The sequence below is a fragment of the Antechinus flavipes genome, chromosome 6, assembly GCF_016432865.1.
Source record: "Antechinus flavipes isolate AdamAnt ecotype Samford, QLD, Australia chromosome 6, AdamAnt_v2, whole genome shotgun sequence".
NCBI classification, from domain to species: domain Eukaryota; kingdom Metazoa; phylum Chordata; class Mammalia; order Dasyuromorphia; family Dasyuridae; genus Antechinus; species Antechinus flavipes.
Genome location: NC_067403.1, coordinates 203,784,016 through 203,796,749, shown reverse-complemented (window position 1 = coordinate 203,796,749; position 12,734 = coordinate 203,784,016). Strand labels below are relative to the sequence as shown.

Below are 12,734 nucleotides of genomic sequence, written 5' to 3'. Positions count from 1 at the left end.
TACAGAATGATTGGATCAGTTTACAACCCCAGCAACAGTATATTAGTATCCCAGTTTTCCCACATCTCCTCCTACACTTATCATTATCTTTTCATGTCATCTTGGCCAGTGTGAGGATATAAAGTGATACCTCAGAGTGTCTTAATTTACATTTCTCAAATCAATAGTGATTTAGAGCATTTGTTCATATGACTAGAAATGGATTGAATTTCTTCATCTGAAAATTGTCTGTTCATATCCTTTGAGCATTTATCAAGGAGAATGTCTTGTATTCTTATAAATTTGGATCAATTTCTCTCTATATTTTAGAAGTGGGGCCATTATCAGAAACATTGAATGTAAAATTCTTTTCCAGCTTTCTACTTCCTTTCTAATCTGGGCTGTATTGGCTTTGTTTGTACAAAACCCTTTCAATTCAATTTAATCAAAATTATTCATTTTGCATTTCATAATGTTCTCTAGTTCTTCTTTGGCTATAAATTCCTTCCTTCTCCACAAGTCAGAGAATAGACTATCCCTTATTTTCCTAATTTACTTATAGTATCATTCTTTATGTCTAAATCGTGAATTCATTTCAACCTTATTTTGGCATAGGATGTTAAAAATCTTTTTCATTCTTACAGAATTTTTTAAATGTCACAATGACAAAATTGGCAAATCATATTGTATTGTTGGTCCATGGAGAACAATTTGGAGGAATGAAATTTACTAATCTTTGTTTTATTTATGGGTAACCTGTCATGATGAATAAGACTCAAGAATGGAAATAAGATAGTAGGATGGATCAGTAGGAAGATCAGCACATGTTTCCTGAATACATCAATAGACATATGCAAAGCTAAGCTCTGTATTCTGTTTTAATCTCCTTTCTTCTAATAGGCACTCTTTCCAGAACATGTCTGGCAATAACTGTACTGCTGTGACTGAATTCATCCTTTTGGGATTAACAGATGATCCAATCCTATGTGCCATTCTCTTTGTGATATTTCTGGGTGTCTATGCTATCACCTTAGTTGGTAATCTAAGCATAGTCATATTGATCAGAAATAGCTCCCAACTTCACACTCCAATGTACCTTTTCCTCAGCCACTTGGCTTTTGTGGACACATCGTATTCTTCATCTGTCACACCTGTTATGCTGAAGAACTTCCTTGTGGACAAAACCAACATCCCTCTTGGAGGCTGTGTGGCCCAAATGTTCTGTGGAGCCATCTTTGGGACAGCTGAGTGTTTCCTGCTAGCTGTGATGGCCTATGATAGGTATGAGGCCATTTGTAGCCCCCTTCTCTACTCCACCAAAATGTCTACTAGGGCATGCACTCTGCTACTAATCACATCCTACCTGGGTAGTTGTATAAATGCTTGGATCTTTACTGGTTGTTTATTAAATCGGTCTTTCTGTGGATCCAACAAAATCAATCACTTTTTCTGTGATTATGCACCACTTTTGAAACTTTCTCACTCTCAAGATGATCTTGCTGAAACTCTTCCTTCTGCTTCTACTGGGTCAATAATTATGATCACAGTATTAATTATCATAATCTCTTATATATACATCCTCTTTTCTGTCCTGAAGATAAGCTCTACCGAGGGGAGATCTAAAGCTTTCTCAACTTGCACCTCCCACCTCACAGCAGTCACTCTCTTCTATGGCACCCTTACATTCATTTATGTAATGCCCAAATCCAGCTACTCCACAGATGTGAATAAGGTCATGTCTGTTTTTTACATTGTTATGATCCCCATGTTGAACCCCTTGATCTACAGTCTAAGGAATAATGAAGTAAAAGAGGCCCTGAGAAAACTGATGAGTAAAAAACATCTTTTTTCATGAATTTGACTCAATACAAAAAGATTTTATTAAGTATATACTATGTTTCAGGCACTCCATAAGCTTTAGGGGAATGCAAAAAACAAAAATGAAATTCTCTTTTCCCAAAAATCATCTAATATTTTAGTGATAGAATGGCTAGGATTGTGATACCAATAAATAGGTTTTTTAAAAATGTATATTTTCATTGTGATGGGTTACAATTATAAATTGTACATTTAAATGTTGATTGAAAATGTCTGAAAATTTATCTGAAAATTCCACAAATGTGGATCTCCCATCTTTGTAGAAGAGCAGGGAGAACTCTGTTATTGATTTTCTTTGGATCTAAGATTTTTTGGGGGAATCTATCACCATTCATTTACTGTTGAGTTGTGGGGGGCTGTTCTTTACATTTAAATTATTACGTTTATTGTATGTATTGTGTTCTTGACTCTGTAATGGACAATTTAAATCTTTTCTACATTTCTCTATCAATAATATTTCTTATTTCTTATGGTGTACATGTATTCCATTATGTTCATGTATCAGAAATTGTTTAGCCATTCCACAATCCCTGGTCATCAGCCATGATAAATGAAAAGTTTGAGAGATATCATTTCTGGGTATTCAATAATCAATGGATTTATTAAAGCTAAAACATCTAATAAAATGATATCAGTGGTACTCTTGGAAACCTGTCCATTGATTGCTTAAACATTGAATACTTTAAAAATCTTTGGAAAATCAATTTTGATTGGTTAACAATCAGTGAGAGGGTGGACATATTAATGAGGAGGTGGGCACAAAAAAAAGCAGCTCCTCCTGCTAAGAATGTGACTTGATTATGAGACTCAGGTACTAAAAAGAGGCTAGATGAAATAATTCATTTTTAACCAGACTACCCTGGCTGATTTTTCTCTTCAGAAACTTGATCACTCTAAATTCTAATGGAAGTTTGCAAGGACAGGCTATTATTTTCTAAAGGCAGGATGTTGCCTGAACTGGATTCTGTTTTATCTTCTAATTGGATGGAATTTTACCCAAGATCAAAAAGCTTGTATCCTGAGTATTTGAACAGTCTCATTGTCCTTCTGAGACTGCCTAAATAAACTATAGTAGTTTATTTCTAAATGAGGAAATAGAAAAAGAAAAGCTTAATCTTAAATAATAACAGGTTATTAATATAATAGAAAAATAATCATTTCTCTTACTGTTTTGTTTCCAGTAACTTGCTACCACAAAGTGGTGCTATAAATATTTTGATATATGTAGGGAATTTCCTTTTATTAGTGACTACTTTGGCATAACATATCATTAAAAATGTACTCCTTTTTTCCTTCATGAGAGTTTTTTAGTGAGTGATGAAGGAAAGATATAAGAAGAAATTTAAATAATGTAAAAAAATCAATAAAGAATCATTAAAAAATAAAAATCGTCACAACCTGGCCCCTCCTTACCTTTCCAGTCTTGCACTTTCCTCCTATCCATGCAATGTACAATCTATTGCACTGGAATATTTAACTTTCCATACACATAACACTCCATTTTCTAACTTTATATTGACTGCCTAAAAGGCCTGAAATGCTATGCTCTCTCACTTCTGCTCCTTAGTTTCCTGCATTTTCCTCAAGGTAACTCAGATCAGATATTTTGTAAGAAACCTTTTCTGGCCTGTCAAGCTAATGTTGGCTTCTTTTCTAGGACGAGTTTCCATCTATAATTTATATATACTTGGTTATTTACCTTGTGTCTCTCTCAAAAAAATGTGAGCCCTTAGAAAGCAGGGACTGGTTTTTTGTTTTTGTTTTGTTTTCTTTTATATTGCAAGTTAGAGAGCATGGTCTTCTTGAAAGACCACCATCTTAGCTTTCCTCCTCTAAATATTTTCTTTGTTTTAAATATTTTCCTAAAATGATAAGGCCAGGCCTAACCATGATATTCTGGTTTTATCAAGACAGAATCATGTTATTAGGTTCTTAATTTTTGTTTGTATGCTTCCAATAATCCTTCTGGCTTTCTCATTGCTTTATAATGTTTTCAAGCAATAGTTTAATATGTAATTTGATTATAATTCTGTATTTCTCATTCTGTGCTATTGTTCCACAATTCCCAAAATAACATCATTATCATAATTATTTCATAGAATCATTTGAAATCTAAAAGTGCTAGTTCCTCTTTCTCTTTTTATTTCATCATTTCCTTTTTTTATTATGCAACTCATATAAGCCTTTGAGGTATTTATCCCAACACACACAAATACACACATACACACACATACACAAAGAATCAGAATCCATAGAACAAGATTGGCTACTCTATCCTCAGTGTTATAGGGGTAACCTCAAGGAATTATAATGTATTTCTAATAATATTGACTTGAACTCCTCTCTGCATTCTGGAATGTACTCCCTAATATCAATCTCCAGTGCTAATTAATATCTATGCACTATCATTATTTGAAAGAGATTTAATTTACCCAATGTAATTTAATCAATTATTATCAATTAGCTTTATAAAGAGATATTTATTGAAAAGATATAATACAACATACAGAAATATGTGCGTATGGTTTGTTAGTATACTATCCCTACAACATTTCAGTTCCAGGGATAGTGGGCTCAAACTTAAAGCAGTTGCTGCAAAGTATTAGGTCTATGAAGTTCACTTCAAGTGCAGCATAGCCAATGGGTAGTCTCTCCCTTGCCTGCAGGGGCACAGCATCCTGACTATGAAATCAATACTTTGTTAGCCTGGATTCTGATCTCCTCTTAGTACTTTGCTAGTGGTATGGAATTGGTTACCTGCAGAAGTTATTACAATATCCAGATCTCTGACATTTTGCTCTTCTGACTTTTTGGGACTCCCATGATCTCAACATTCTCTAATAGTTCTTTACCTAAGAATACTTCATAATAGACCCAATAGGCAGAAACATCCACAAGACCATATGTGCATGGATTCATGCCAAGCCTTTGGAGAGAGGAAGTCACTGAAACTGTTTGGTATACTGGGAATTTTTCTAACTGGACTCTTGGAGAAACAATGACTGAACTTGTAAATTTTCATCTAAAAAACTCCTTAAAACTGAAAAGGAGTGAATCACATGGACCTTTGGGGACAAAAAACATTCTAATGACTTAATAGTAGCTAATTTTATTATAGATGTTACATAGGGATGATGAGTGGAGTTTTTAAAAAACTAATTGATACATTTTCAGGAGCGAGATCAAGAGCAAGTATGTTTTGTTTGTGGTTCCAGATCTAGTAAGTGAGGAAATGGAGTAGGGTATGATGGAGGTACATATCATGGTAAAGTGGCTATTGGGGAGATGACTCGGCAATAAGATGAACATACTTTACTTGGAATTGATATAGGATGATTTAGTGGAATAAGGCATTTATTGTTGCATGCTGAAATGAAAACTTCCTAAGTAGAAGAAATATTTTATTGATAGAGATTAATGTAACCATTTTATCTGAACATTGAATTCAGTTTTCTTCGAAGTCTTTTATAACTAGATATGTTACAAGCGAAAATTGCAGAAACACTGTTTCTTTCTTACTTGTGAAAAAGCCTGAGTAGGCTATGTTCCTCTCCTGAATTCAAACTGTTAACAAATGTAAGATATAGAAGCTTCTTCCCAGGTCACACTTAAAATGATTATTACCAGCTCTTTTGTGGATGCTGCCCAGTAGGAGATACCAGTTCTATCCCATGGTTATTAAATAAATTTCACTCTTGGCTTAATTTTGAGAAAATGCTCATTGCAGGTTCCTCTTTCCTATTAACAGTTACATATTTTTAAAGCTTCAGAGATATTTGAATGTATGCCATGGACAAGTTGACAAGACTAATCTTGAATTCATGCCGACTGTTCACAATATCAGCCGTGCATTCTCTAGCCCATCAGCATTCCTAACCCTTGGAGCTTTGTTTTGAAGCAAGATGTTGATGATTAATAATACATTAAAATAATATTTTCTCTACTTAACTGAGAATAATTCAGACCTAAATTGCATTCAAGGTAAAAATTTGTCATGTGATCAGTTCCTGTTGTTTTGTTAACATATCAATAGCAGATATAAGACTAAAAACATGTGAGATCTAAGAAATATGCACCTCACAAAAAAAAATTTTGAAAAGGTGTTGGCTGCTTTCTTATTCTCCATTCTCATAACCCTTTTAGGCTATCTACATTTTCTTTTTCCTTCACTTAATATTATTTTATTTTTTCAATTACATGTAAAACTAGATTTAGCATTCATTTTTCTAAGATTTTGAGTTTCAATGTTTTTCTTCTTTGATCCTTTCCTGCTCCACCCCCATGACAGCAAACTGATATAGACTACACATGTATAATCATTTAAAATATATTAGTCATGTTATAAAAGAAAAATCAGAACAAAAGGTAAAAAAACCATGAGAAAGAAAAAGCAAAAAAGTGAAAATAATATGTTTTGATCTGCATCCAGTCTCCATAGTTCTTACTCTGGATGTGGATGGCATTTTCCATCCCAAGTCTAATTTAATTGTCTTGGATCACTATATTTCTTAGATGAGCTAAGTCTATGGTAGTTGATCATTACCTAATCTTGCTGTTGTACCATATTTTTCAGTAAACCTCTTTGGTGAATATGCATAATCATTATTTGGTTTTGCTTTTATGTTTAAATAGTACAAGGGGAAGCAAACAAGTATTTGTTAAAGTTCTGTTATGTATTATTTCTAAGCAGCGTTCTAAACAGATCATTAGGTCTTTACAAATTGCTGAGTAACATAGTTAAAATTATTGTATCAACTTTACAAATGAAGAAATTGAGACAGAAAAAAAGTAATGTAACTTGCTCACAGATAGATAGCTAGGAAATATTTGATACTGGATTTCAACTCAGATCTTTTTTGACTCCAGCATTCTATCCACTGTACCTGCCAGCTGCCTAAACTTTTTATAAGTACTTTATAAGTATAATATACTTTAACATGTATTAGACTACCTGCCATCTGGGGGAGGGGGTGGGAGGAAGGAAGGGAAAAATTGGAACAAAAGGTTTTGCATCTGTCAATGCTGAAAAATTACTCGTGCATATATCTTATAAATTAAAAAGCTATGATAAAAAATAAGTATAAGTATACTTTTATAAATTGTCATAGGACAATTTTTTCTGAGATCACATGCTGCTAAATGTTTAGAAATAAGTGAGAAAAACTTATCACCTCACCAATGCTTGCAGTTAGACCCTGGAACCAAAGACAATTTGTCAGGACACACAACAAAACCAAAGCATAGAGGAGCAATAGTAAGAACTCTGATTACCATTAATCTTCTAAAAGATCAGATTTTTTTCATTACACTAACCTTTATAAAATGAAGATTGGCAGATAACACAAAGCTCTATATAAGAGCTTTACATTTTCACATACAATCTTCATTTGTGATGGTTCTGTTTATAAAAATAGTGATATTTGATAATGATTTTGCAAAAAATATTTTACTCCATTTATTTTTTTTGACAAAACAGAATAAGCAAAAAGAAAAAAGAAAAAGCAATACAAAACAAGAAAAAACATTTTCATGTTCCCAGCAGAACATCAGGGAGGATTCAAAATATATAACTAAAAATACCAATTTAAGAAAGTTATATATACATATTAGTAGAAGAAATCATATTTATGAGTCCATCTTTTCTTCACTTGAATTGTTCTTTTGTTCTCTGCTGCATACCTTACTTACTTTATTCTTTCCCCCCTTCCCTCTCTATATTTTTCCTTTAAAAAGATGAAACTAAACTATATTTATGCCTACATCAATTTCCTCAAAGGGAGGGTGAATATCACTATTTCTCAAGGAAAATCATTCCTCTTTTGGAGAAATCTCATTATTAGGATGTTTGTCTTCATGTCAAGTTAAAATATATCTCTGAAATTTCTGGAACCAAACAGAAGAAGATTTCCATAGGAAAGCTATCCAACTACTTGAGGAAAGCTTTCATTTACCTTCTAAATCATATCTTTTCCATGGTACATATCCTCAATTACTTGAACCAATAAGCTTATGGAATCATTTTCATTTTTCTCATCAGCTTGGTCAGTCTCTTTGAACATACTTCATTCAGCATGTCAATATCCTTCTGAATATGTAGTATCCACAGCTAATCTTAGCATTTCAAATATGTTTTGGTTAGAGCAGGCTATCAACATGACTATTGTCTCCCACTTCCCTGATTCCATGGAATCCAGTTTCATTGCTCATTCTACCATGGAGGGATTCCTGGGTGCTCAAAGGATGAGCCACTGCAGCAATGCTTTCTAATATTCTCCTAAATTGTAAAATCTTAAATTATGGTTCTGGCAAGAGACTATATCCACAGTGAAATGAGCAGAACCAGGAGATCATTATATACCTCAACAATAATACTGTTTGAGGATGTATTCTGATGGAAGTGGATTTCTTCGATAAAGAGAGCTAATTCAGTTTCAATTGATCAAGGATGGACAGAAGCAGCTACACTCAAAGAAAGAACACTGGGAAATGAATATAAACTGCTTGCATTTCTGTTTTTCTTCTCAGGTTATTTATACCTTCTGGATCCAATTCTCCCTGTGCAACAAGAGAATTGTTCGATTTTGTACACATATATTGTATCTAGGATGTACTGTAACCTATTTAACATATAAAGGACTGCTTGCCATCTGGGGGAGGGGGTAAAGGGAGGGAGGCAAAAAATTGGAACAGAAGTGAGTGTAAAGGATAATGCTGTAAAAAATTACCCTGGCATGGGTTCTGTCAATAAAAAGTTTAAAATAAATAATAAAAAGAGACTATATCTACAATTTGAAAGCCTGGCTAAATACAAAGAAGTTCATCAGTAGTAGATTACTATTTGTGGGAATTTTCACTTTGGGATCTCTTTCAGGAGATGATTGTTATATTTTTTCAATTTCTCTTTCCCATCTGATTCTAGAATATCAGAGCAGTTTCTCTTGACAATTTCTTGCAAGATAATGTCTAGGCTATTTTTTTGATCATGGCTTTCAGGTAGTCCAATAATTTTTAAACTTTCTTTCCTGGATCTATTTTTGCTCAATTGATTTTCCGATGAGATATTTCACTGTTTTCTCTTTTTATTCTTTCAGTTTTGTTTTATTGATTCTTGAGGCTTCATAAAATTGTTAGCTTCTACTTTCTCACTTCCAATTTTTAAGAAATTATTTTCTTCAGTGAGCTTTTGTGCTTCCTTTTATATTTAGTCCATTTTTCTTTTTAAGAAGTACTTCTATTCAATGAAATTTTGTATATCATTCCCATTTGGTCAATTCTGCTTTTTCAAGGCATTCTACCCATTGAATTGTATTTTTTTTAACCATTTGACCTTTTCTGTTTTTAAAGGTGTTTTTCAGTATTTTTGTGCCTGTTTTACCAAACTATTGACTTTTTTCATGATTTTCTTGTATCGCTTTCATTTCTCTTCCCAGTTTTTCCTCTGTCTCCCTTACTTGATTTTTAAAATCCCTTGTGAATGCTTCCTTGGCTTGAGACCAATTTATATTTTTTGAGTCTTTGCAAGTAGGGGTTTTGGCTTTGTTATTCTCTTCTGAGTGTGTGTTTTGACCTTCCTTTGTATCATTAAATTGTTTTTCTGTTGTTTGTTCATTTTTGACTTTTAATTCTGCTAAAGTGGGACTCTGCTTCCACAGTGGAGGGAGCACTGTTCCAAGCTTCAGAGATTTTGTACAGCTATTTTTAAAGATACTTCTAGGACGTGTAAATTTTCAGATCTTCTAAGATGCTATAATTTAAGGAGATTTGTGTTTACTACTCTCCTCACCCGTGTTTTGGTCTATATGTGACCACAAATACTCTTTTTGCCATGGAATGGTGAAGAGGGTCCCAGCTGTACTGTAGCCATAAGATCTGGTGTGCTACTATTTCTCCTTGCTTTACAAGTGCTTTCCAATTTTGATTAAGTCAACCCTCAGTCAAAGATTGGTTAAAAAAATGAGGCAGAAGAATGACTTCTTATATGTAGTAAAAAATAAGGTAAGAGGGTGAAGATTTTAGGATTTCTGACCAAACGAAAAAAAACCCTGCTATTTACATTCACTCTGAGCCAATCAGTGACTTGGTGAGGCTTGGTATGGGACCCATTGTTAGAAAATCATTGAGAATCAGACTAAGTTGGGTTTAAAGCATAGTCTTAGTCCATAAGTCCCAAGATATCTTCTGTGATTTCAGCAATATTCCTACTCTAAAGTTTGTAGATTTTATGTATGTAATATGGAAAGAATACAGTCCCTCCATTTGGGGAAGCCTCCTCTGAAAGACATGTTACTATGTAAAGGAAATACCTTGAAGAAATTGAGTCATTGTACAACTAATTTATGTACATGATAAAGCAGAACCTTTTTGATAGATTATTCAATTAGAATTGTGTGAATTTTTAAAGAGCATTACTGGTCATTCCCTTGACTTGGGCACTTTCTGGACTTCCTGACATTGTACATGTAAGCTTTCTACTGAGGGCCTCTCTACTGTATAATAAGTCATTGTCTACCAAGGGTCTGTGGATGAAGGGTGTGTGTGTCAGACCTTCCATTCTCCAGAGTCAGCAAAAAACCGCTAAAAACCTCAATGTTCTCCTGCTTCTGCTCACTTCCCTCAGCATTAGTTCATGTAACTCTTTCCAGGTTTTTCAAATTAGCCTGTTCATCATTTCTTATAGAACAATAATGTTCCATTACATTCATATAGCACAATTATTCAGCTATTCCCCAATTGATGGGAGATTAAGAAAGTCAAGAGAGTGAATCCTGCGGAAATCTGGTGGTGGAGTCCATCACAGCTTTTTTACCAGCAAGTCTAACATCCAGGTTCTGAGGAAGGATCTTCAGGACATAGGTTAGTATTAGTTGAGACTCAATCTCATCTAGTTGCTAGGTATACACATGAACATAATAATAAAAATTAAGAGTAGAATTATTAGTTTAAAAATACAGAGGTAGTAATCATAATCTCAGACAAAGTTAAAGCTAAAATAGATCTAATGAAAAGAGAAAACAAGGAAACTATTGATGGCCACATTAATCGATATTCTTTTAGACCATTGATAAGCAGAGAGCATAATGATAGATTATTGTGATATAGAAAATGATGAGTTGATGGATTTAGAAAAAGAGTGAAAGACAGATTTATGGAGAAAGATATTATCTACCTTCAGAGGAACAGATAATAAGAAAGCATAGAATGGTCTTATACATATGTCTGTATATGAATGTGAATATATCTATATGTATACATATAAAATGTATATCTATGTGTGTGTATATGTATATACATATATGGTTATATCTATCTTCATACTTGATTGTAGCCTTCTTGGTGGGGGAAGGAAGGAGGAGGAAAAAGAAGAAAGTAAAATGTGCATAGCAGAAAACAAAAGAAAACCTACCAGGAAGCAAGGACAAGATGGATAGATTTGAACACACTATGTAGGATTTATTATATAGGCTTTCTTGAAAAGGGAGTTTATTGTTTTAAAATTTGAATTCTCTTATGTTCTGCTGTGCACATGGCAACTTTTTTCCTTTTTCTATTAATTAATTTTAAAAAATAAATTTTATAAATTTAAAATAAAATAATTTGCAAAAAGACTACCAAAAATAATTGTAGCTTGATGTACACCTTTAGAAAAAAATCATCAATATTTCCTTGTATTACAAAGTATAGCAGGAAGAGATTGAAAGAGAAATTCCATGTAAAATAACTGCAGACAATATAAAATACTTGTAAGTCTATTAGGAAAAACAAATGCTAGAACTCTATGCGTATACTCACAAAACACTTTTTTATACAAATTAAGTCAGATCTAACAAATATAGAAATATTAATTGCTCGGGAGCAGGCTGAGCTGTTATAGTAAAAATTACTATTCAACCCTAATTAATTTAATTATTATTTAGTACCATACAAATAAAATTACCCCCAAAATTTATTTTAAAGATTTTTATTTTCAAAACATATGCATAGATAATTTTTCAACATTGACCCTTTCATAGACTTGTGTTTCAGATTTTCTTTTCCTTCCCACCACCCCTTCCTCTATATGGCAAGCAATCCAATATATATTATACATGTTAAAAAATATATGTTAAATCTAATGTGTGTAAATATATTTATACAGTACTCGCTACACAAGAAAAATCAGATCAAAAAGGAAAGTAAATGAGTAAGGACACAAAATGCAAGCGAACGACAACAAAAAGAGTGAGAATGTTATGTTGTGATCCACATTCACCTCCCACAGTCCTCTCTCTGGGTGTAGATGGCTCTCTTCATCACAAGATCATTGGAATTGGTATTGAAATACCCATGCGAGAGAAAATACAGGACAGTCAAAATAATATAAATTTAAGAGCACTTATCGCTGGCCAGTGACTGAGCTCACAAGTATAAAACTTGGGGAGTCATCACTGAGCAGTTTCAGTGACACATGTTTATAGTAAAAAACCCCACAAGAATGTTCCAAACATTTATCATACTAAAAATTCCATTCCTAGACAGGCAGCAAAAGTTAATAAGGAGACAATATATCTTTAAGTTTTATGCTTATCAAGTTGTCAAAGTTTTTGGTGATAGATAAGGTTTAAGGTGGCATGTCTGGGGCCAAGTGTGCCCACAATTGGAAACAGAAAATACCACCTGCATTAGGGAGGGAAAAGCTGGTGGCATAGTTCTGACTACAGAGAGAGTTCAAATAAAGATAATATTTTCACAGTTTTAGGAGTGAAGGACAAGGGGTTAGTGTCCCTCCATTTCAGTATCAATCATCTTGTTGTTGGAAAGAGTCACATTCATCAGAATTGATTGTCATGGAATACTGATGTTGCTATATACAATGATCTCCTGCTTCTGCTCATTTCACT

At 33.4% G+C, this 12,734-nt stretch overlaps 1 protein-coding gene across 1 annotated transcript; it reads left to right on the top strand.

The window, feature by feature from the left end:
- The first annotated feature begins 895 nt into the window (after positions 1 to 895).
- LOC127540629 (olfactory receptor 480-like) lies at positions 896 to 1,834 on the top strand. Its single transcript, XM_051965399.1, has one exon. It carries the CDS (start codon positions 896 to 898, stop codon positions 1,832 to 1,834), a length of 939 nt encoding a protein of 312 aa, XP_051821359.1.
- Positions 1,835 to 12,734: the final 10,900 nt, after the last annotated feature.

What these genes read in the sequence shown, in the direction of transcription:
- LOC127540629 (XM_051965399.1), top strand. Translation starts at nt 896, where the DNA reads ATGTCTGGCAATAACTGTACTGCTGTGACTGAATTCATCCTTTTGGGA.